The 25,382-nt window shown below is 37.4% G+C and overlaps 1 protein-coding gene across 1 annotated transcript in view; it reads left to right on the top strand.

The window, feature by feature from the left end:
- MYBPC3 (myosin binding protein C3) overlaps positions 1 to 19,845 on the top strand; it is a 64,319-nt gene extending 44,474 nt beyond the window's left edge. The window contains exons 26-35 of the mRNA XM_086749894.1: positions 127 to 261; positions 1,449 to 1,616; positions 2,968 to 3,056; positions 8,011 to 8,206; positions 11,824 to 11,963; positions 13,313 to 13,472; positions 14,026 to 14,162; positions 16,606 to 16,792; positions 17,911 to 17,953; positions 18,449 to 19,845. Of these exons, the coding sequence (XP_086606020.1) occupies positions 127 to 261; positions 1,449 to 1,616; positions 2,968 to 3,056; positions 8,011 to 8,206; positions 11,824 to 11,963; positions 13,313 to 13,472; positions 14,026 to 14,162; positions 16,606 to 16,792; positions 17,911 to 17,921 (1,223 nt within the window). The 3' untranslated portion in view covers positions 17,922 to 17,953; positions 18,449 to 19,845. The remainder of the gene's footprint in view (positions 1 to 126; positions 262 to 1,448; positions 1,617 to 2,967; positions 3,057 to 8,010; positions 8,207 to 11,823; positions 11,964 to 13,312; positions 13,473 to 14,025; positions 14,163 to 16,605; positions 16,793 to 17,910; positions 17,954 to 18,448) is intronic.
- Positions 19,846 to 25,382: the final 5,537 nt, after the last annotated feature.

Below are 25,382 nucleotides of genomic sequence, written 5' to 3'. Positions count from 1 at the left end.
TAGATTTATTTTATTGAAATGGATAGTGGTATATAATTCAGCTGTTAATCACTCCTTCTATAGCCTTTGAATTCTCACAGTTATATTGCTATTTCTCAGAATTTACTTCTACGTATTTCCTTATAGCTCCTCCAAGTGAACCAACCCACTTTACAGTGGAAGATGTTTCTGACAGCACTGTTGCCTTGAAGTGGAGACCCCCTGAACGGATCGGAGCTGGGGGATTAGATGGTTATATTGTGGAATATTGCAAAGACGGATGTAAGTAAGCACAAATACTAGGCACCAACAACTGAACATTATTAAAATACTACAATTGCAATAGCTACACTGCAATATCACAATAAATTAAGCATATCCAGTATAATCAAATTTGAATTCTAATCTTTGACTAACATCCTTGCCGACCAACACCAGACTTACCATGACCTGACTGTAAAACCATAAAAGCCACATGCACCATAACATCATCTTCACAATCATCATAAACATTAACACAGAAAAGTACTACAAAAATAGCAGTCCTGTTCTATTGTCACTGCTGTACTTTCATAGCATTCACCAATTGTGTATTCCTTAAAACCAACAGAATAACATGACTGCAACAACAGTCAAACTTTCATTTAATACTTGTGGTCTGAAAATAAAGAGTATAACTAAACCACAGCTACAATACTCAATTTACTGTGATGCTACAACATAACATTTATGTCATAAAAATGAAACAATTTTGTAATCATTTCAATCATGAAATTTTCTCTGACACTAAGCTCATCTGCCATATAACCTAAACTATGGTTTTTACATGGTATAATTTATCCAGCAATAATTTATAGTCATTAATGAGATATTGTCATGGTATTACCAGAATCCCTATGGCATCATCACAGAAGAATTATTTTATAAGTCCTACTTCTGTGTCATTAGACTAAATAAGGAAACCCTAAGAACTCTGTTCTACAGTGTCAGTTGAGAAGCTAATAATAAATTCCAGCAGTTATGTACTCTACTATCGTTTTCAGCATATGTGGCTCTCAGCAATCCATTTGGAAACCCATATGAAATACAATTATTGCAAGAAAAAATTAAAGTTTCACTTTCTTGCTAAAAACACTTCCAAAATTCTCTCCCCCGCCTTGCTCATAAAAATAAATGCAGAGAAGCCCACAGCTCTAAGCTCTGTAAAACAGAATGTCAAAGGAACTACACAAAGATGATTCCCTTACCCTTAGCTATTTTGAATAAACAAAGTGTATACATTCCTTAATAAACTCCATGTGTAAACACATCTTCTAGATCCAGAGTTCTTTTCCCAGCTTAGTTTACTCCCTTTTAAGTGTGCAATTGCATGTTAAATTCGTTTTACCCCAACATAAATTTACTTTCAATTGTAGACAAGGCATCAGTTTGGAAAAATATATTACAATATGCAAATCCTGTACTTGCAGCTACAGAATGGATTCCAGCTCTTCCTGGTCTAACTGAGCGCACATCTGCACTGATTAAAGACCTGGTCACAGGGGACAAACTTCATTTCCGTATAAAGGCTATAAATTTGGCTGGTGAGAGTGGAGCAGCAATAATCAAAGAGCCCATTACTGTTCAAGAGATCCTACGTGAGTATCTAGACTGAATAAGTCTTTTTAATGTATTTCCTCTGGTCAAAATTCAAATCATGTACCCATACAGAGAAACTCTGAGACTGAAAAACCTACGCTGTCTTCTGAGAATAACACCCAAACAGCTCTTTCCCTTTGACCAAACGCCCAATATTTTCTGATTCTGAGAACATTACTATACTGTCCAGGTCTTAAATTTCTAAAGCATAGCTTTAATAACAAAATACTACTTCTTACTTTCAAAATATGGCCATTTCATCTCTTATAATGTCACTATCAGCATTTAAGAGACATATTTTTCAATATTTAGCTCTGTGCTGGAAAAGCTGTTATATTACTGCAAATTGACCACATTGGCTATGGCAAGAGATCCATCTAAATAAAAGCAGTTATCTGTACTTGACTGCCCTAGGTTATTAATTAACACCCTGTGTATCACCCAACAGCAATGGAGCCCAAAAGATATCAAGAGCTGCTAATAGTGGATTTCTCAACCTTGACTCACATGCAGTGTCTCCCAGAGTCTCACTGACAGTAAAATTACTCAGTGCAAATGAAACAAAGTTGTAGTACCTCTCAAAACCAAATGAAGACAGATACTCCAACTGTATGTTAATAAAACATTTCTGTAAATGACAGGGAAAAGAATAAGGCACACATGGAGAACATTGAAAGTGAGGTAGAGGAAAGCAAGGTCTAGATAAAAAAAAAAAACAACAACATGCACTAAGGTTGTCTTTTTGTTAGTGAAAAGTAAGCTGCTACAATGAGACTCCACACCTCAAAGAAAGAACTATTCATTCAGTTGAATGACTGTAGAAAGATAAAGGAAATTCATTGATTGCTGTGCTTTCTGAGTAAGTATGTATATATATATATTGCCATTTGGAGAGATATATATATATATATCCAAATAGCAATTTATAAGAAGCTGCAGTATCAATATAGCAATAATCATAGTCTATAATCACTCTTTTACTCCAATACAACCTTTGTCCCATCCCTTCTACTGAACTGATAAACTTCTCCAAAGAAACAAAGTCCACATAGAAGGAAGTCACCTAAATCTGGCATTTTAGATGCGACTGTTTCACTAATCCTGCTGTCATTGCAACCTGCTCAGTTGAAAATATGTAACTGAGATTTGTTACTAAATTTGTATCCAGTAGTCAAATATATTTGAAAGTTCTTAGAGAATTAACTACCCCTTAAGTGTCTAAACAGTGTTTGCACAATTTCCTTATGCTTACAAGTATCCAAGCCTTTGGTGTTTCGTCTTATTTGTGCTATAAGTAATATTTCAAATTATCAAAAGCTTTGTATTTAATGTATTAATGCTTAACTGCAGAGCGTCCCAAAATCTGGTTGCCACGCCATCTTAGACAGACTCTGGTGAAGAAAGTGGGTGAGACAATCAATATTGTGATCCCTTTTCAGGTATGTATTTGTTTCTATTTTGTCATGGTTATTTATCATTACTTACCTAAAGTAATTTCCCTTAAGCAAGTTCCCATTGCTTCACTGGTTAAGCAGTACTACATTAAAATGTGGCTGATGCTTTAAAAAACCCTCGCAAACATTAAAAAAAAAAAAAATCACTCTTCTTTCAGTCATAATTTTTTACAGTCACAGTTTCTTCCATAATTCCTCCCTTTGGGGAAAAAGTGTTGTAAGTGCATACAAGCCCATTCTTGCTTATTGACCATAGGATGCACCTTAAAGAGACAAGTACACAAAAGTTTAAGAATTCAACTAACTACTCTTCTGGAGCCAAGGTACATGATGTTACCGGGCAACTTCTTTACCAAAAATGTGTATGTTCATTTCTGAAAGGCTGACTACAAAAATTACAGTTTGTACATAAACAGAATATCATAATTGGCCTTATATAGAATCTGTGTGTATACAAAAAATAACTTGGGTATTACTGTACATGAGCTCAAGGTGTAAAAAACATAGCATGCCAAGGATTACCAAGAGTGCATGCACGTAACTACACGTGCTGCTATGACATGCACAAAATTGCTAAAATATACACACAGACTGACCGAACCAGTTACCCTCTCTTTGCATTTCCTACAGCTGTATGAGCAACTATAATGGCTATTTTTAAAACACCACATGCATTTTTTTCAGATGCAAGACTATAATATCAACACAGTGCATGAATTTGTGTCTGAAAGGAAAAGGTTTTCTGAGTGAGACATAGGAAAAGAAATTGTAAATTGCAGATTCTGGATCTGAGAGATATCCTCAGTAATAATAGATATACCATTTAATCTAATCCTCATTTATAATTTGAAGAAACTAAAATTGCTCTGCTGTCCAGGGTTGACACTAACGGAAATATAGTCACTGTTATTAGTGAAGAGTTTTTAAGTTCTCATGTAAAAGATGCTGGAGATATGCAAAACATTTTTTCAGCAAGGGAGACACATATGCACAAATTACCTATATTCTTTTGTTTAGACAGCACCAGCAGTGACAAAAAAAAACAAAACAAAAAAAACCCAAAAATCTATATGAGAGCAAAATCTATGTAAAATATAATGTCTTTAGCCCTGTGGTTACTGGGTTACACGAAAAGTTGCTTTTTCACTAAGATATATCTAATCAGTAAACAGTTGCAAACCAGTACATGGAGTAACTGCCTTGAATTGCGTGCTTGCACTACTTCAACGTAATCACATGCTTATTTTTTTCTTTCATGTTTCTTATCTCTAAAATTGCTAAAATGGCCCCTTCACTGAGGCCTAGCCACATGCAAAATTCAAGATTTTACATCTGATATTTCTGAGTTATGTAAGTCTTAAAAAAAAAAAAAAATGAAACAAACAGATATTGCTGCTGCTTTTATGTTTGAGTTGAAGAAAACGTGCACAAAATTGGCAAGCTGTCCCATCAGTAGAAGAACTTATAAAGTTTGGCATTTTATAGATTTGTGCCTTATGTCCCTATATCACCATTTTTCCAGCATAAAAACCCATCTCCTTTGCTTAGAGCAGCCTCATTGCAATATTCTGAGATTTGCCAGTTCTTTGCCCTGCTCCCCTAGGTAGTCCTAGCTGACACATCCTCAGTTTCCCGGGGACACAGAAAGTACATGTAGCAACTAATCCAGACCTTCACATATCCTGCCTGATCATTCAGCTGTTGCCAAATAAAATGGACAAAGATCAAGTCTTCCCTGACTTTTCCTCAGTGGGGACACTAACTGAGGTCTCAGTATTTCACCCTGTCATCAGTTTTCACAAAAATGTACTAAGGTAATCTTAAGGATTTCAAGTGCACTGTCAAATTAGCTGAAATGAACCAATTGATTCAAAACTCTTATCTCCTAAACGGTAAGGCTAACAAAAAAAAAAATGCTAAAATCTATTCACCAACACCAAATTTTAGCCTGAGAACAAAACCAGAGAATTTTAATTCAAGGGGTATTTTTTGAGTGAATTAAATTTGTAATAGTGTCGAATTGCAGTTATAGCTACAATTCTTAATACCGCAAAAGCTATTAGAATATGCAGAATATCTAGAAAAAGCAAAGGAAAAAGAACATTTCACTTTGTATTTTGAAAAAGTTTAAATCACTGACTATTTCTACTGAAGAAAAACACTCTAACTAGATATGACTGTAACCTTCAAACTGCAAAAAGGCAGAATATAATCTAACTAAAGTGTAAGTATTTACAGTTTCAGTGTTACCCTTCCAGTGACCTCTGTAGTCACTATTATGTCATTTAAACCTGAAATTCTATTAAATACCTTGTCAAGGTATCCTAGGCTAAATGCTATTTGCAAATCTATTCAAATCTTTAGATTAAAATGTACAGAAAAGAACAAGTACATTATTATTACTAACCCTTTTTCTATTGAGTGCATTAAGCAGGTGGGACATGGGACATTCTGCTGAAAGGAAGGCAATCAACACATTATTGTTTCAAAATTAACTACATATGCACACATATGCACAGGATTGAAGCGATATTATCTGCCATTAGTGGATAAAATTCACAGTATTACTGAGCAGTCTTCTTGCCCACCATGTATGTATGAATATAAGCATCTAAAAGCATTTAAATTCTTTCTTCCCTGGCAGTAAACTCTCTGAAATGTCTCTAGTGTGCTATTTACCCACTCTGTCACTCACTGTTCTTTCTCAGATTATCTATTACACATCGCAGAAATCCAATCCTCTTGAGATATGTATTAGGAACATGCTTTCTATCTGTTTATGCCTTTCACAGTCTATAAATACAAGAGTATATGAAAACCAACACTTCGAACACTTGCAGTCTTTCACTGGCACTTATAGCACCTCAAAAAAGGAGGTGCTGTGAGTGATCATGTCTGATCAACCACACTAGAACACTAGTAGTAGCAAAGCTTGATTTATAGTCAAGACATTTCTTATGATAAAGATAATGCTATGGTTTCTCATGCCCATTTTTGCCAAGATATTTAGGGCCAGATCCTTGATTCACCTCATTACTCAATCCATCAAGAACTATTAAATATTTTAATCAGTCTGAAAACCTAGCCAAGTATTTGCCTTGACAAAGTAGAAATTTAAATAAAATTTCCATATAATTATATCACTTTAAGTGGATTGTTTTTATTTTGAAAGCATTCCCCTAGCCAAAATTTTCAAGCAGAATCTTCATATAATTTTAAAATATACACATATTTGGAAAGTAAAATAGAATCAAATCTTGTCAAGTTCACCAATAACCAGACTTGGACATGGCGGGGGGTGGGGAGGGAATAAACCCAAGCCACCACGTCCTTTTACTTCTTCAAGAAGTTCTACTATACCTTCCAGATGAAGAAGGGAAGCTATGTCTTCCTCTAACAGGTTTTTGTAAGGGTTCTATGAAATGAGACCAGGGTGAAAGTACACTGGAACTGGACAAAATAATCTTGTCTCTAACATTTCAGAGCTACAGGCCTGAGGTGACTATATTCCTTGGCAGAGAGCAGTAAGAAAATCAGTTACCAGATGGGGAAAATGGAAGATCCAAACACATTCCTCATTCAAGGTTTAGTATGAGGCGTGTTGTAAAATCAATTATAATACATCCGATGGTTTAGATGCAAGAGAAAAGAGCACCTATTAAATAATAGCAATTTCTAGGCCTGACTCTTATAAAATAAGGGTTTTTTTCCAATACCACAGAAAAATGAAACTATGCTGCACAGACTTTCTGAGCAAATACCAGACAGATAAACCTGAAACACAGGTGCAGCAAAGCAAAAAGATTTATTTTTATTCTGCTTCCCTTTAGGCACCTAAACCAAGAGTCTGAGTATCCCAAGTTTCCTCTGTAGCCTAAGGAAATACATACAGTCTTACACAGTGTGTTCCAGACACCTACTGAATTGAAGCGCCTTCTAGAGGTGCTTTTTCTGCTGTTTACTGGAGGCGGAGGGCAGTATGTGTCCTAATTTCAGTGCCTGAGACTTCAGGTCCAGGGCAGTCTAAGCAAACCTGACTGCTGGACTGGATGGTCTTACTTTCCCTCCCCACCCATCTGAGCTGCTCCCGGCATCCACCTAGCCTTGTGCTTCAGTGTTCCACCATGTTCATCTGGCAGAAACCTAAAAACCCCACCAAGTTATTTTCTGCTAGATTGACTATAAATACAGTTAATAAACATGATATGGCCCTTTTCTGTTTTCTTGGTTGGGAGCTCTACTGTGGAAGTAGTACTCAAACAACTTTTGAAGAACTAAATATTATCTACCAGTTTTCCTGGAAATAGCTGAGTGACACTGATATAAACCACAGATATCTTACTGATTAAACAATGTCATCTTCCATGGGTGTAGCAACACTGACTGCTTAGGTTGACAGTCATCAAAACACTTTCTGCAATGCAGAAAGAATTATACGGTAAGTTTCACATCCCAAGACTTCAAGATTATAACAATTTTTCAAAAGAGCTTAGAAATGCCTGGGTACAGAGAATCAAATGTTTTATGAAAGGGATGAGAAGGGGAGGGGGAGTTAATAAACTCCTCAGATATTAAAGACTTCTGTTACTTAATAATAATCAGAGCAAGTCAGATCAACTGTTGGCTTCACAGATGCCTGGAAAGAGCACCAGACCATCACAAGTGTATTTTCTCTGGATTTCTTCTCAATATAATTTCAGTCTCTAACTATAACTAAATGGCATCCTCGGGGCATGGTGCCACTAAACCACACAGATGGGAGTGAATATTTGTCTGCAAGAAAATAGAAATTGGAAAGTATTTTGACAGTTTACTATCTCAACTCTGCATATTAAATTAGGCTTTCTAGACTTACAGATCACTAAAAACCAGAAAAATTAAAAAAGGAAATCTTTTCTAGCCTAAAAAAAAAAAAAGAATAATCCTGTTTTCTCTTCAGGGTAAACCAAGACCCAAAATCATTTGGATGAAAGATGGTCAAACTCTAGACTCCAAAGATGTGGGAATTCGGAACAGCAACACAGACACAATCCTTTTCATCAGAAAGGCAGAGCTTCATCACTCAGGAGCATATGAAGTCACTCTTCAGATAGAAAACATGACTGATAAAGTTGCAATAACAATACAAATCATAGGTAAGAACCTGACAACATAAAAACTAACCTTATACAAAACAAAATAGCGGCTATAATGAGGCAATCCGAAGATCCAGTTACCTCAGTATCCCTTCTCTGACAATGGCTGACAGCAGATGACTAGGACAAAGCTCAGAGCAGGGCTAGTGTGTCACTTTATTTTCCTAGTATATTTTCGCAGCTTGAAATGATCTGTGTCCTGCAGACTTTCGGAAGAAGAGGGATTATTTGTGTATCCATAGCTCTTGAGGGATTTTCATCCAGTCAGTTTTTTAATCTAGGTCTAGTTTCAGAATCCAAGCATCCTTTTGTATGGAATTTCAGTTTAAGTGCATGTACAACTACCTATTTGGTTTCTTTTAAGTCTTTCTCCTAATAATCTCATTTGATGGCCATACAGTTTTGTATCAGAAAAAAATAATAATAATCATGTATTGACCTTTTCCATGCTACTCATGATTTTATAGCCTTCAGTCACACTCCCCTCCTCAGTTAACTTCCTCAAGTTTTAGACTCTGTTTGTTTCTTTTCAAAAAGATGTCATTCCATGTCTTTGATCATCTTTATCACCCTTCTTTCTATCACTTTGGGAGTGACAGAAAGAATTTGAGACTTCTAGTGTTCTTGAGAATCACAGAATCATTAAGGCTGGAAAAGACCTCCAAGATCATCAAGTCCAACCATCAACTTAACACCACCATGTCTACTAAACCATGTCCTGAAGTGCCATGTCTACATGTTTTCTGAACACCTCCAGAGATGGTGACTCCATCACTTCCTTTGGCAGTCTGTTCCACTGCCTGACCACTCTTTCAGTCCTCTCATCCTATCACTAGTTACCTGGGAGATGAGACCAACACTTGCCTCCCTACACCTCTTGTCATGTAGTTGTAGAGAGCAATGAGGTCTCCCCTCAGCCTCTTCTCTAGACTAAACAATCTGCATTCCGTTAGCCAGTCCTCATAAGATTTGTTCTCCAGACCCTTCACCAACTTCATTGCCCTCCTCTGGACATGCTCCAGCAACTTAACATCTTTCTTGTACTGAGGGGCCCAAAACTGAAGACAGTATTCGAGGTACAGTCTCACCAAGTATACAGGGGCATAAGCACTTCCCTACTCCTGCTGGCCACATTGCTCCTGATACAAGCCAGAATGCTGTTGGCCTTCTTGGCCACCTGGGCACACTGCTGGCTCATATTCAGGCAGCTGTCTACCAGCACCCCTAGGTCCCTTTCTGCCAGGCAACTTTCCAGCCACTCTTCTCCAAGCCTGTAGTGTTGCATGGGATTGTTGTGACCAAAGTGCAGGACCCAGCACTTGGCCTTGTTGAACCTCATACAATTGACCTCGGCTCATCAATCCAGCCTGTCAAGATCCCTCTGCAGAGCCTTCCTACCCTTAAGCAGATCAACATTGTCCTCAACGAAGAAAATACAAACCCTGGAATGGATATACTCTTACTGGGTTTCTTCAGCAACTAAGGACAGTGAAGATAAAATCATTGCACTAATATACTCTACGCTTCCAAGAATTAGAAATGACAACAAGACACAGTCCTATGAATTTGGAAGATTCATATTTAATGCCTTAATCTGTTAAGAGTGTCTGGTTAGTTTGAGGCTTAGTGGAGGCTTATTCTCCATTATACAATTTCTAGTTTCTTTTCTAGTGTCATTTTGAAGGAATGACCTGCCGAAGTCTCAGTAACTTCGCTTGGGATATTGTGAGATATATTCTGAAGTCTTGCTTACTCAGATTTCATTACTGTTCAGCCAGAGATCTTCTATTTCTTCTCATTATAGCTCTATAAAACATTCTTGATAATTGTTTTTATTTCTCTTACCGTACACTTTCACACTGTCATCCCAAATTTCCTCCAATGTATCAACACATTTTTAGAATATTTTTTTTGGCACAAAAAGAGTACTTAAACATAACTCCTAATGCTTTGGAACTAAAGCTAAAATGCTGACTGTATTCTGCTTAAAATTTTACAAAATAATGTTGGCAGAATGGGTATGCAGTGGTGCCAACAGCAAAGAAGAAAGGCATAATAAATTGAAACAAATATATCTTAATACCACCAGCTGCTTCTGCTCAAGAAGATGCCTGCAGTACTGCAACAGCAAAATAAGTAAATGGCAGCTAAAACAGATTCAAGACAACCCCGAATACATTTCCACATCTTCATAAGCAAGGTTGTTCATTTGACAACACATTGCCATTCCCTACTTCAGAAACAGGGAAGAAAAAGAAAGAAGACTTTACTGTAAGTTGGCATCTCTTGAAAAACACAGAAGATGGCAGCTTTTTCTCCAAAGTGTTGCTCTAAGAGGAAGGAAGAGGCTGATAAATGGAATGAGAGCAATGCATTCCATATTCCTTATTGAACTTCATGTGGTGTTCTAGTTGATTCCAGTGTTTAGCAATCTGAAGGAGGATGAAAAGGGTTAAAGCTAATTATAAAGCAGTCTTTGATTCCAAAGTATGTCAGTGAAAAGAGAATTAGCACTTTACGCTTTGACATAGAAAGTCATAGTTCCTCTAATAATAGTCAAAGGCTTGGTTATTACTAGTTTGCATATTCTTCTTTAAGGAATTAAATTACAAGCAATCTATAATTACATTCCTTTGTGCTTTGCTCATCTCAAACCTACATCTGTCAGATTTTCTTCATTTTTCCAGCTTAGCTACAAAAAAAAAAAAAAAAAAAAAAAAAGGGGAGATAGTTTCCATTCAGCTATCTAGAATGATCCCAAACTATCCTTCACTTAATCACAAGACCATCTACCCAGGCCTAATGGTTGTCTCCCCAACAGGCCCTGTAATTGTGAGCAACAATCTAAAATATCAAAAAGGGGAACTAGCATCTTCAAGTTAAAACAGACATAAATATTACTTAATAAATCTAATCTTACTTAATAAATCTAATCAAATCAGCATTTGACTAAATAACATTGGTATAAATATGAATGATCCTTAAAAGAAGGAAAAAAGGAAATTATAATTTTGTAATATATATTCTTCTATACATATCCAGGTATCTTAAAATGGACATAGACTTCTTTACCTCTTTGAGAGTTTGTTCTTTTTCTAGTTATTACAGAGAAATGTCACTAGTGGGCAAGCTAACAAGCACCGAGGCAACAGGAAAGAGTCAGGTATATTCCCAAATGACTGTCCTTCCTTAGCTGAGAAGAATATATACCCAGTTGCCTTTGCTGTTTATATTACTCTAAGTGCATCTAAATGGCTGAGAAATTGCACTGGGGTAACAAAGCAAGTAATAAAACTGTAGTAAAGGAGTTAATCACACCCATCCAAACAACACAAACTTCTTACTCCATTTTAAGGAAGAGTTTGTCTGGTTCCTATGTTACTAATTCTACTGTGTTGTCTATTTCTCAGTAGGTTTCAGGCCTCTCAGAAGAGTATTAAGAAGGTATTTGAAAACTTCCCAACTTTCTGTTTACAGCTTCAACTTCACATAAATGAAGTGTATTACTATGGAATAGATTGCTATCAAGTTCTATTTTTTCCCTGCATGGAAGGAAATGACAAAGGTCTTAGATCTTAAACCAAAAGCTAAGGGTTTTTTTCACGTCTCCTCTGCAGACAAGCCTGGTCCTCCTCAGAATATAAAGCTTGTAGATGTTTGGGGATTTAATGCAGCCCTAGAGTGGACACCTCCACAAGATGATGGCAATGCACAGATATTGGGCTACACAGTCCAGAAAGCTGACAAAAAGACAATGGTAAGAAATTGCACTGAGTTAGTGACTTTGTATGAAGTTTAAACTACTACCTGCCCTGGGAGCACAGAGACTTGAGGAAAAGAGCTGAATTCAGGACTCTATTCTGTGTCCAAGGTGTCCTATGCTATATTGGCTGCAGTTAAACACTGAAGAACAGAACTTAATAAGAACCGAAAGGCTAAGTGTAGAACTGAATAAAATGCCCAGTAAAAAAATGTAAAAAGAGAGACCTAGTCTGTACCGTCTCTGGTGGTGACTGGAGAGACAGGTCTACTCAGAAGGTGGAATTATATATTTTTCATAAATGCAGGCAAAAACTGATGGGAAGGAAGAGTTAGACTTGAACTCAGATGCTGGGCATACTAGGGTATATACAGAGAGAGGTATGTATGCCAGTCAAACTGGAAAAACCTCTTTCTCGTGGAAGTTCCCATCAAGTAGTCATGTTTTGAGGACACATCTTGCATCAGGTTCCCTAGATATGAGTAGGGCTAAAATGTACAGAGGGTTTTTTTTCCTCAAAATGCATGTATTCATACATCTATCACACCAGTCAGAAAATAAAAGTAACAAAAATTAATCAGCTGATCTTCACAGGAAGTAACATAACATTCATTTTGCAGGCTAGTGTCAAATACCTGTCTACCTGTCTTTTCCTTGTAGCAAGAAGGATCTCTCCATACCAAAATTAGCTCCATGTATGTGGCCAGCAGGTCAAGGGAGGTGATTCTCCCCCTCTACTCTGCCCTGGTGAGACCCCACCTGGAGTACTGTGTCCAGTTCTGGAGCCCCCAGCACAAGAAGGACATGGACCAGTTGGAGAAGGTCCAGAGGAGGGCCACGAAGATGATAAAAGGGCTGGAGCACCTCTCTTATGAGGACAGGCTGAGAGAGTTGGGGCTGTTCAGCCTGCAGAAGAGGAGGCTCCAGGGAGACCTGATAGCGGTCTTCCAGTAGCTCAAGGGGGCCTACAAGAAAGATGGGGATAGGCTGTTTAGTAGGGCCTGTTGCGATAGGACGAGAGGTAATGGTTTTAAAATAGAGGGGGGTAGATTTAGATTGGAAATTAGGAAAAAATTTTTTACGATGCAGGTTATAGAACACTGGAACAGATTGCCCAGAAAGGTGGTGGAGGCCCCATCTCTGGAAGCGTTCAAGGCCAGGCTGGATGAGGCTCTGAGCAACCTGACCTAGTCAGGGATGTCCCTGCTCCTTGCAGGGGGGTTGGACTAGATGACCTTTGAAGGTCCCTTCCAACCCTAACCATTCTATAATGTATAGCATATTCCAGACTATCTTCTTCTATGACCTCTCATAGCATCTTTCTAAACAGTACAGTCTTCTTACAGGAATGGTATACTGTTTTTGATCACTATCGTCGCACAAACTGTGTAGTGTCAGACCTGATTATGGGAAATGAATATTTTTTTCGAATCTTCAGTGAAAATTTGTGTGGATTGAGTGAAACTGCTGCAGCCACTAAAAAACCTGCCTATATCCAAAAAACAGGTAATATATTCTTCAAAACAAAGATCACTAAAGCTGCTAATACCAGAAGTAATACATTGGCAAATGGAAAATACAGTACTACTAGATGTACCACTAGAGATATTTTCATTACTTAGTAACTAGCACTTATAAAGTATTTTATCATCAAAACCCCTTATCCTGTACTAACACAAATATTTTAAAAATATTTAATCACACAGTCTTCCTAAATGGTATTGTTTTCTTAAAATAATACAACTGGGGGATTATATTTACATTCTGAGGTTAAAAGTTTGAGTTGTCTGCGGTGAAGACTTCCCCTGTAGACATATGGTTTTTGTATTTTTTACAGAAGCTGAAAACCCAAACCCACAATTGTCAGGACCTTTTACTTTAAGTAAAGCACTAAACATGAAATGTGTTTTAGTATGAATTTAAAGATTTGTTACATTATAAATGCCACAGTTTTCAAGCTTCTCTAAATGATACAGGCAAATTAAATAGCAAATAGATTGTACATAAGTCAACAGAATTGAAAACATAGTGCTTACTATTTTGTTTCTTTGAATTGCAGGCACCACTTATAAGCCACCTAGTTATAAAGAACATGACTTCTCCGAACCTCCTAAATTCACTCACCCTTTAGTAAACCGTTCTGTGATTGCAGGATACAACACCACTCTCAGCTGTGCTGTAAGAGGAATACCCAAGGTACAGATTACATCAGCTGTCATTGATACCATTGCAACAAGCCAAGATGCTGCCTTAGAATTCATGCCAGTTCAGCATGACTGGAGTGTAACGTGATAATTATAGTAAGAAAAAGTAAAGGTCACCCAATTATCTCCCACCTCACTCTTAACTGATGCTCAATCAGAATGCATGGTGCAAGTGTTTGTGTGGTTGTGCGTAGAAACAGTGGGGCAATAGAGTAAAGGAAACAGAGGAAAGGACAGTCATTGCTTATGGTAACACTATGGCATTGAAAATGTACCTGTGTACATAAAATCTACTCACTGAAGAAAGTAAACAACAACAACAAAAGTACCTTCTCACATTATGTATTTTGTTCTCTTCAGCCTTTCAAGAAAACACTAGCTAATGTAATAGACTGTTACATTAACCTAAACAACAGATAGGAACACCAGTTTTTCTGTTTGTTGATACATCCACATAAATTTTTAAGAGTCTGAGTTATTTTACAAAATTAACTAAAATAAGACCTGCTGTTGTGTGTGATGTTTTGGGGCTTTTGTCTTTTATTTTTTTAAATCTCACAGGAATATTTTCTCAGTCTACATGTATTTGTTGAAGTATCTTCAAAGAGTACAAAAAGATGTACATTTTTGTTAGTCAGGAATAAGCAGTAAAAACAGTATCAGCTAGGAGCTAAATTTAGGTTTCTCAAAAAAGGGAAATAGGCTTTTTGTCTGCAGTGAAGGAATTTACCATATTATGACATAACCCCGTCATAAATTTAAATTAGTAAAATCATTAAAAATGCAGTAATGTTTGTCCTTCCCCTTCTGGATGCTTATTTCCAGCTCGTCTCCCTTCCTCATGCCTGCACAAGCATAGCTACACAACAGAACATGTAAGATAATTGTTCAAAGGTCAAATTAAGAAGAACAAGCACATTACAGAAGAAATACCAGCAACTGTAGGCAAAATCCATCCTCCAGTAGCCACTTCAGCTTAGATTCATCATGAAGGGACAGTGTTACTAATGATATCCCCTCTTGTTCAACTGACCTTTTTGTACACCTGTATCCACTTCATTCAATTTCCACAGTTTTAAGAAGATTCTAAGAAAAACTTTGTATTTTACAGCTGTCAAACACAGTAGTCGCAGGCTTTTTAATGTGAGCATGCTAGCTCTTCCTCCCACATTAGCCTGAAGGATACAAACAGTCCAAATCCTTCAGTACACCTGATACTCTTAAAGCAGATTTTTCAGATATATTTCTGTACTTGCATTGCCCAAATTAACCTTCACAAAAAGTTTCTGTACATACAGAAACTCTGCAACAGGTCTTTTTCACAGAGAATAGCTTAGGTTGATAGGGCTTTCCAATTCTGCATAAGCATAGATGACCAAGCACACCTCAGATACGATCTGCCTGGCATGCAAAAGTTGCCACTTCAAGCAGAGAAAATATTCATGCCCTGGTAGCAGCACTGAAATACAAGACACATACCCAGAAAGATAAAAATGCTATAGAAAAACAAAAAAAAAATTTGAAGTAGAAAAATCCAGTTGATATCTTTAAAGAAAATTAAGCACGGCAACTGGCATGCACCAAACTGTGTATCACAGGTCAAAGACACAACTGATTGAATAGATCTGAGTGCACTCTATAAAATGGTGCAGCAGGTTGGGTTTTTTAATGGACGAAGAAACAGATGATGTTAATTCTGAAAGTAAAACAGATGAATGCAGAGCTTGATCTTCTACTCTTAAAGCCTGTTTATTCACAATACTTATTAACAAGTTTGAAATAAGCAAAAGTAGCTCGCTTTATATCAGATTTTTCATTTTCAGAATTTCATTTATAAAAATTAAAGGCACATTTTCAGGTACTGGAAACAAAACACAATGGCTTGAATTGGTACAGAGCCAACCACTTTATTGCTCAGCTGAAGCCAACAGGAACTTTATTTTTAAATTCTTGAAGTTGCTAAAGGTACGCTAACTGGTTTGGAAAATCCTTCCCAGGCTCAAACCTTGGCATCCCAAGTTGGCCACTCAGCACCCACTGCTCTTTATAACACTTCTGCTCTAATAATCTGTGTGGTTTAATTCCCCTTCTGTAAGATATTTGAAGCATTCAAATATATTTTAATAAGCACAATTAAATAACTCCTGAAGGAAGGGATTTGTATTTGGTTTGTAAGTTGTTGGGTTTTTTTAAATTGCAATAAAATAGGGGACAGGCCTACATTCTCTACATGCTATTTGAGAGTTAAAGAAAATATGGAACATTTGAATTATTAGTTTCATAACTTTGTTCTGAGTGAGAGGTTCCTTGAAAAACTATTAACACTGCTATGTAATATACAGCCCTCATAATGCATAAATATTGGATGGCTAAATTAAAGCTGTAAGACCAGCTATAAGTCTTCCATTTAAAAATTCTTCTTTTGTGTTCTTCAGCCAAAGATATTCTGGTATAAAAACAAAATGGATCTCTCTGGGGATGCCAAATACCGCATGTTCAGTAAACAAGGTGTGTTGACTCTGGAGATCCGGAAACCCACTCCATTTGACAGCGGCTGTTATACCTGTAAAGCTGTTAATGAGTGTGGTGAAGCCGAAATAGAGTGCAGACTGGATGTCAGAGGTAATCAGATTAATCTTATGGATAACACTAATACTGCAATGAAGAAAGAGTAACCGATAGCTTAAAAAAAAAGTCATAGTTCTCCTTTATCTAATCTTGACTTCTTTGGTGTTATATAACAAGTTTGTTAATCACACGCACCAGCAAGACTGCGTTTTTCATTCTAAACTGTTATGATAGAATTAGGTTACTTGCTAGGTAATACATGTTTGAAGGTGGACAATTACTACACTTCTAACTTAATATTTCTAGAGAAGATACTTAACACAGTGATGGAGGTCTATCTACAAACACTGCATTGTGGGTAATTTTATTGTCCTTTGTGTCACACTCTGTAGTTTAAAGTTTTAAATTAAGTCATGAGCTGTTAGACATATGTAAAAGGTAGTGCATGTTACATCACAAACATTTTTCAAACATAAGTAATTTATTTCATTTGTCAAAAGCACCAGGGAAAAAAAAAGCCACGTGTTTATAACACAGTAAGAAATATTGACTGAGTATTTTTGGTAAAGCTGCTATTATTGTATCTATTTGTCAATACAAACCTAGATAGCAGGTTTACAGCAGCGTCACTTTAAATGCTCATTAAAATCAGAAAAAGCTATGGAACTAACTCCATAACAGCCATTGATGGAGATCTGTCTTCAGCACAGCAAGCCTGAAGGTATTTCTACACAACACAGAGTTCAATATTCCACTCCGTGCTAAGTCAGGAATGTGTTCACAGTAGGCCTTGCAGTGCTGGGCATGGATATCCTCACTGGGGTCTTTGCAGCAAGCCATTTAGCTGCATTAGCACGATGATGAACTCAGACTAAGAACTCTGAAATATCTAGCTGATCTATGCAGCAGCTAACTAAAACACACTATTTCCAGTTTGATGGCTAGCTCAAGTATTTCTGTTCAGTGCTATACTGTACAGTGTAGACATGGCTCAAAGCTTAATATTATCATCTTCTGAAGCTTGCTTTGGGAAGATTAAATCTCCTTGGAATCACCAGATAAAAGCAACTGCTATACAGCTTCCATATTTTACCTTCAGCACTAAGTCTCAATTTAAAATTAGCATCCTTAAATGTCTGATAATATCTTAATTTTTTTTTCCCATTCTCCAGCACCTCAGTAAAACCCTGAATCTCCATTCATCTGCAAGTCAAGGTATGAATCAAAATAATTCAGCTGGATAAAGGAGCAAAGGCTGTTTGCTTAGATATAAGATTAAACAGTCGTTAGATATTAATGTTAGAGAATTTCTGGAATTTTTATAATGGTGGGGAGGGCTTGCTTTGATTTATGTTTGTTTTTTCAATCATACCTAGATCATGTTCCTGCAAAGTGATTTATTTGGTTTATTTTAAAGTCAGGAATTCATGGATCTCAACTTTTAATACGCTGCGCCAGTGTAAAAATCTGTAAGGATAACAGAATACTTTGTTGACTTTTTTTCTTAACTCACTACAAGCACTCCCTCTAGGAGACTGCCATTTTTAATATAGAGCTAACTAGTATCAACAATCCATGTGCATTACTTTAACCAAGAAGCAGAGTTAAAATTACAATGCATCTAGAAGTGTAATGTACATTTTAGACTTAAAAAAAATAAATAGCTATAATAAACAATCAGTAAATCCTTCTCCCCATTCTCTGTCTCAGCATTGGAATGGAACTTGAAAAGAAGAAAGCTGAAGAAATTAATGAAGGATAATTTCAGTTACATTTAGGAGTCCTGCTCATCTTAAAAGTCATTTAGTATATGTGTACCCCAAGGCAGCAGTGTCCTGCTTACTCAGCATGTTTTCAGACATTATTTCCTCTTTTCATACATCTGTTTTAGTTACGTTGCCCCTGTCTCCATGTGAAGAAATTCAGTGAAATCAAGATAAAACCTTCTCCCATTACATACATAAGATACATCTGAAAAAAAAAAAAAAAAGTTACAATTACATGCAAATGCACTCCATTCCTAATGTCTGAAAGGAACATAAATTCCCCACTTCTACACTTCTCTCCATTTTCTCTTCTCAGAATTCTGACATTCTTCATAAAAAAAAAAAAAACAAGTAGCTCAGAATAACAAAACACTAACAAATTCTTTGTAATATTTAATCACCTTTGATTATACTGATCTCTGCACAAGACTAAGGAACTTTTATTCCTCCTGCTTTACTATCAGTGCTTGAAACATCCACTTCTGTGCTCTTGAGCAGATCTTTGCAGAACCGTGTCCAAAATACACCACTTGGGAATCTCTGCCTAAAGCTACTGTTCTGCTTTATATAGAAAATAGTTTCTTTGATAGTTACTCACAAGTAGTTTTCTAGCTTTTAAAAAGACACCAGCATAGAATTCCAGTTATTAGATGTTTCTGCAACCAATCATAGACAGCATACTAATCTACAGAGAAAATCTGGTATATCAGATGAAACAGTGAAAGATGTAGCAAGGAAGATTATTTGCACATAAATAAAAATTTTCAAAACAAAAAGCTTGTGAGGAATGCAATAAACTTACACTCATCAAATATTACTCAAGGCTTTTGAAAGTCTATGAATGGTATGTATGTAATTTTTGCAATTTTTTTTTCCTAATCAAATGACACAATAGCTTTTCTGGCTTCTCACGTACTAGTTTGAATAGTATTTGCGGTGGAGTTTTTTTGGGACCTGGCTGTTTCTGGCTGTAAAGTACTTCTTCATGATCACTGTACCAGAGAAGGTGGGAAGATGAAATTAATCCAGGAAGCATTGCTTTTTGGAAGAATCAGCCCTAGGAAACTGAAGTAATACTACTCTCCTGCCTGCAACATGCCAGTTGAGATGGGAAAGCATGGCTGACACAGCATGTTAGATGTACTAAAAAAACAAACACATCCTCGTAATAAAAACACTGATGATAAGAAGATGTGCATTTTAATTATTTTATGATAGTATCAGAACAAAGATGGATTCTCCTCTAAAACCAAAGTCAACTTATCCAAAGTCAACATTTGTCTGTTGCACATTGTCATTTTTCGACAATTAAATAAAACACAACAGAAAACATGCAAACAAGTTTACATTGTTTTGTACTTTTGTTTTCTGACCAACACTATTATTTAAAAAATAAGTCACATATCATACATAAAAGTGAGAGACGTTCTATATTATAAAGAGCCTATGACCAGAACACAGTGGACCGAGAGGATCATCCCAGTATCTGTGGGACAATGTCTGTTGAAAAGCAGAGACTGAATTGCAAGAGTTTAGATTACAAAGGACAGTTTACCCTAAAGAGAGTTAGGTGCTATACTAAATACATTCTGTTATCAGAAAGGTGTTTCACAAACAGAATAGACTTTCATGCTGTAACAGGATACAATACTGAAGGAGCACAGAAATAAATCAAGAGTCACTAAGAAAATGGCATTTTCTGCTCAATTCTGAGCTATTCAACATGAATACAACATTTCTGGGAAGAGCAGTGCTTTCACAAGTGAACATTTCTCTGGAGAGAAGAGGCTCCAGGGAGACCTTATAGAGGTCTTCCAGTACCTCAAGGGGGCCTACAAGAAAGATGGGGAGAGGCTGCTCAGTAGGGCCTGTTGTGATAGGATGAGGGGCAATGGTTTTAAAATAAAGGGAGGTAGATTTAGATTGGATATTAGAAAAAAAAAATTTACAATGAGAGTTGTAGAATACTGGAACAGATTACCCAGAGAGGTTGTGGATGCCCCTTCCGTGGAAACACTGAGGCTCTGAGCAACCTGATCTAGTTGGAAATGTCCCTGCTCCTTGCAGGGGGGTTGGACTAGATGACCTTTGAAGGTCCCTTCCAACCCTAACCATTCTATGATTTATTTCACCTCTCAGCTGTGAAAAGCAGAACACTGCAAACTGCTGTTTTCACTAGATGTTAGTCAATCATTTTTTTCATGAAATTTCATTGTTCAAATGGTCTTGTACGAACTTCTACCATATATATATAAAATAAATTTCCAGTGCTCATAAATTTACTTCCTATTGTTTTGAAATCCTCAAACTAATTATAATCAAAGAAATGCCTCCTCAAAAAAACTGGCTGAGGTACTGCTTCTGGAAGTACTTCATGCAGGGTACTGCCAAATAGTCAGAATCTAATTCTACAGTGACTTCAATGATAATGCTGTGCTTCTACATGAAAAACACAAATTAGTCTTAGCTTCGAGAACTTTCAACGACAAGGAGTGAACCAAATCAAAATCTGAATAGTTACCAAAAAAAAAAAAAAGTGACTTCTGAAAATTCAAACTGCTCACCCCTTCTCACACACTGAAAAGAGAAAAAGGAGGAAGGTGCACCTGCAAGATCTGAACTTTCTGTGATTAGTTCTAGAAGGGTCTTTAGAAAGTTGCAGGTACTTATTGCTGTTTTGCAAGAATATAGTATTGTCATTTATCTGTTCCATGGCTGATATTGATCTTGAATTTGCAGTACACTAATTCTCCATTAATTTCTTTTTTTTTTTTAATAAATCAATAAATTACTTTCATCCCAATCTACATAAACAGAACAGTTTCTCCCAAACCTAGCTGGCTAAGAATAACAAAGTACCTCACAACTGTTCCCCATCACATCTGAAAGACTACTTGACAAAAGAGGTTTTAACTATCTTTTCCCATGTGGGATCTTCTCTGATGTAAAAATCACACAAACTTATCGCTAAATGTCATGGCAAATGTTCTTACCTTGTAATTGTTAAGTACTGTCAGAAAGAAGTGTGCAAGGTAAAGATCAATAGTAAAAAAAAATACTAACATAGGCCACAAATTTAAGAAATTCTTATCTACTAGCATTCTCTTTCAGCATATTAAGTGCCTTTCACAGCTAACAGCAACTATCAAAAACAACAGACCTATTGATGTCCTTTTAGTAGTTTTCCCAATACAAAAAAAACCCCTCTGTTATTGCTTAAGTAGAAGATCCATCCATAACTCAGACAAATACAACCTCTTCAGGCCTATCATTTCTATTCAGTTGGGCAGGAAATTAACTTTTGATGCTACCACAATTTCAATTTAAAACCTATCAATTCAGCCTGCTTGCTGCCAGTTCAGCATATGTGCCTTTTCTTCAAAGCAATTACTACTAACTATATACTGGGAATTGAGACACTTAGATGCTTTAATTAACGTATGTAAGACTTAGCTGAAGTGCAAGGATGTTGCAGAGTATTACTAAAAACACAGTATCATGCAGCAGAGAAATGGTCAAGCTACCTCAGTGCTTCACTTGAGCCAAGATACCACTTACAAGAAACATCAACTAACCCAAAAATACTAAGACAACACATAACACTTCCAGTATTCCTGTTAGCTCAGTTCTCTCAGTGTGGTATTGCCTCCTAGCCAAATAAACCCTCTTCTGACACTTTAGCCCAGGGTAACACATATTTCACACCACGACATCAATTCTGCTGTATTTCATCCTGTATTTGAGCACTGTTGTGCAAATATTATAAGCAAGCAATGTTTACTTGCTCCTGGCAATGGGAAGCTTCAGTTAATGCTTTTTATAAAAGCCACAAGATGGAATTAAACTGTCAAATACAAGCAAACTATACCAGAACTCCTTATTTCTCTTAGTTTCTTGAGATTGCCTTGGTGCTCAAATCCTGGTCATTAGCCTATGGGCAAAAAACAATAGCAGAATGAGTTAATAGTTGACTAATACCTCTTAAAAACCAACAACAACAAAAAAATCAAACCTGTATCAAAACCAGCAGGAAAAAAAAATCAAAAGCTGAAGTGTAATGCATATTAAGAAAACAGTAATTTTCTTCAAATGTAATTATAAAATTGAGTAAACTTCTCAAAGAGGAAAGAACAGCTACATCAAGCCTATATCAATTATTTTCTTATTTACTAATCTGATTTTAAAACATTACCCAAATCTTACTTAAAAGGCACAAAACTGAGCTTCTCGTCAGGATGTCCACAGGCTGAACTTCAGAGCACTGATGGGTGGGGCTTGCCTTAAATGCCAACACCCGGATTTCGGGTACTGGCTGCGGCAGGCTTTGAGGAGGGTTTAAAATCCACTTTCTTCCAGGGCTAGAGGTGGTACTCGGTTCACTGCTGGCACAGCACTTTCACCTTATGTAGCCGCTGCCTGGTTTTGCCCCTGTCGGGGCCCAGGGATGCGGAGGGGGAACGAGGGAGGCCCCGGGGCCCGTTACCGGGCCCGTGAGGCGAGGGTGCCCCCGGCGCTGCGTGATGGCGGCGCCCGGGCACGGCCCTTCCCGCCCCAGAGGGACGCGGCCGCCGCGCGCCAGCCCCGCGGCCGTTGGGCCGTTGCAAAGGGCCGGCTCGCGCGTCGGCAGCAGCAGCGCTTCGGGCTGCGGGGTGAGCACAGGGGGTTAAGATAATGCGTGCTGGGTTTCATCCTGTGCCTCCTCCAGGTTTCACTCAGCGGGCTTGTGCAGAAGCTGTCGAAGTGAGTGAACTAATGGTTCCCCCCCGGAGATAACGAGCTCTTCTTAGTAACAATTAGAGGTGGATCAGTTAGAGCTGAAGGAGTGAGACATGCCCACACTGAAGTCACAACAGTGACTGCACTTGGTGGAGCCTCTCGGGTTGCAGCCTATTTTGTGTCTTGCTATCATAAATACGCGACTACTGGTTTAAAACTAGAAGGAATATCCACAGTAATGGTGGCAGAATAAACAGGCTTATTGTTTCTTTCCTGAGCATTTGACTTCTGCCTGGTTAATAAAAATGCAGGTAGGGTTTCATCCCCAAGCCACTGTAAATCAGGTACATGCTCCAGTACTAGAGCTGCTCTTGTGGAAAGGGTGCTAACTGCTAAATACATTTTTATATCCTCAGTGCAGGTGGATCCTTGTGTAAGCAAGCAAACGTAACCTGTGTAATAAGAACCTATGTTTCCATCCATGTATGTCGTTGGAGATTAGGTACTGATGCATTTTATTTAGATATTCAACTTAGGATTAACTACACCAATCAATACCCATTGTTGTTACTGAAGGTGCACTAGCATAGTTATGCTGATGCCAATATCCTAAAATGAAAAAGTCCTACATTTTCACACATTCGCAGGTTTGCTAATAAATCATTGCTTGGAAGATCATTCTAATGCTAGGCAGAAATCAAAGTAACACAATGAAAACGACTCTCGTTCAGTAACGTAGAAAAACCTTGCTTTCCTTAGTAGCTTGTAAACTCTAAACGTTGTCCTTGAAGGATTGTTTCAGTGTAGATGATCACTTCAGTCAATCCATGATCTGGCTTTAGCACAAGCTGATGGGCACCTCTCCTATGAGGACAGGCTGAGAGAGTTGGGGCTGTTCAGCCCGGAGAAGAGAAGGCTCCAGGGAGACCTTATAGCAGTCTTCCAGTACCTAAAGGGGGCCTACGGGAAAGATGGGGAGAAACTCTTTAGCAGGGCCTGTAGTGGTAGGCAAAGCATAATGGTTTTAAACTAAAAGAGGGTAGATTTAGGCTAGATAAAAGGAAGAAATTTTTTACCATGGGGGTGGTGGAACAGTAGAACAGGTTGCCCAGAGAGGTGGTGGATGCCCAATCCCTGGAAACATTCAAGGCCAGGTTGGACGGGGCTCTGAGCAACCTGGCAACCTGAGATGTCCCTGCTTCTTGCAGGGGGATGCGACTAGATGACCCTTAAAGGTCCCCTCCAACCCTAACTATTCTAGAATTCTATGATCTGTACCCCTGCTTTGCTGTTTAAGTTGCCATACTTAAGTGATACAGTGGGGCGAGATGAAAATTAGACAGATTAAGCTCAAACTGTCCCAACAGAATATTTAAAATGGTATAAAGTGCCTTACCTGTCATGAGCTTATCTTCCTGTTCCCTCCAAAAGAGGGAACAGTTATCTTTATTGACTTTTTCAGATAAGTCTAAGCTTATTATATAAAATTACATGTAACATTAAATTCTACTTGTTGAAAATTACAGTGAAAGGTCAAGAGGTTCCCATGTATTATTGTAACAAAGCTTTTCAATTCAGGGCAAGATAGATATTTAAGATAGCTTCAGTACACCTCACCTGCAGGTTTAATTCCTTCTAAAATGCATTGTTGTGCTAGCTATTCCAAGGGAGATCTGCAATTGAGTAGAATGAATAAAAATACAAGAAAATAGTAGTTGATAGCATTTTTTCCTTAATTTAGTTATACAATGGCCATTCAAATGTATGACAGCAACGGAAAAGAAGTTTCTGGAAATCAGAAAAGTAATTTATGTTGCTTTTATCAGAGAATTTCTTTGAAATAAAATCTTTGTATGTGTTTAGGAGAGAGGTTTGCCCCTAACATATTGTCTTGGAGCAGGTTTAGAAAAACAAGCCATTCCTATCTCCTTACGAATGAATTTTGTAAGAACAGTCTGGTGAGATTAAAAATAGCTGCACTGATACCTTTCAAGTGCTTCTGAACTACAGAACTCTATTTTAGGGAAACAAAAGCTGTCAGTGAGATATCCTTTACTTGTCTTTGGGCAGGGTCCACACAGCAGTCTGCATAAGCAACACATCCTAAAACAGGTTGAACTGGTGAAAGTTTAAAAGAAACAGATAAGAACAGCTTCATTTAT

Source organism: Chlamydotis macqueenii, chromosome 5 (assembly GCF_036417535.1).
Source record: "Chlamydotis macqueenii isolate bChlMac1 chromosome 5, bChlMac1.mat, whole genome shotgun sequence".
NCBI classification, from domain to species: domain Eukaryota; kingdom Metazoa; phylum Chordata; class Aves; order Otidiformes; family Otididae; genus Chlamydotis; species Chlamydotis macqueenii.
This window is presented reverse-complemented; position numbering and strand designations above follow the sequence as displayed.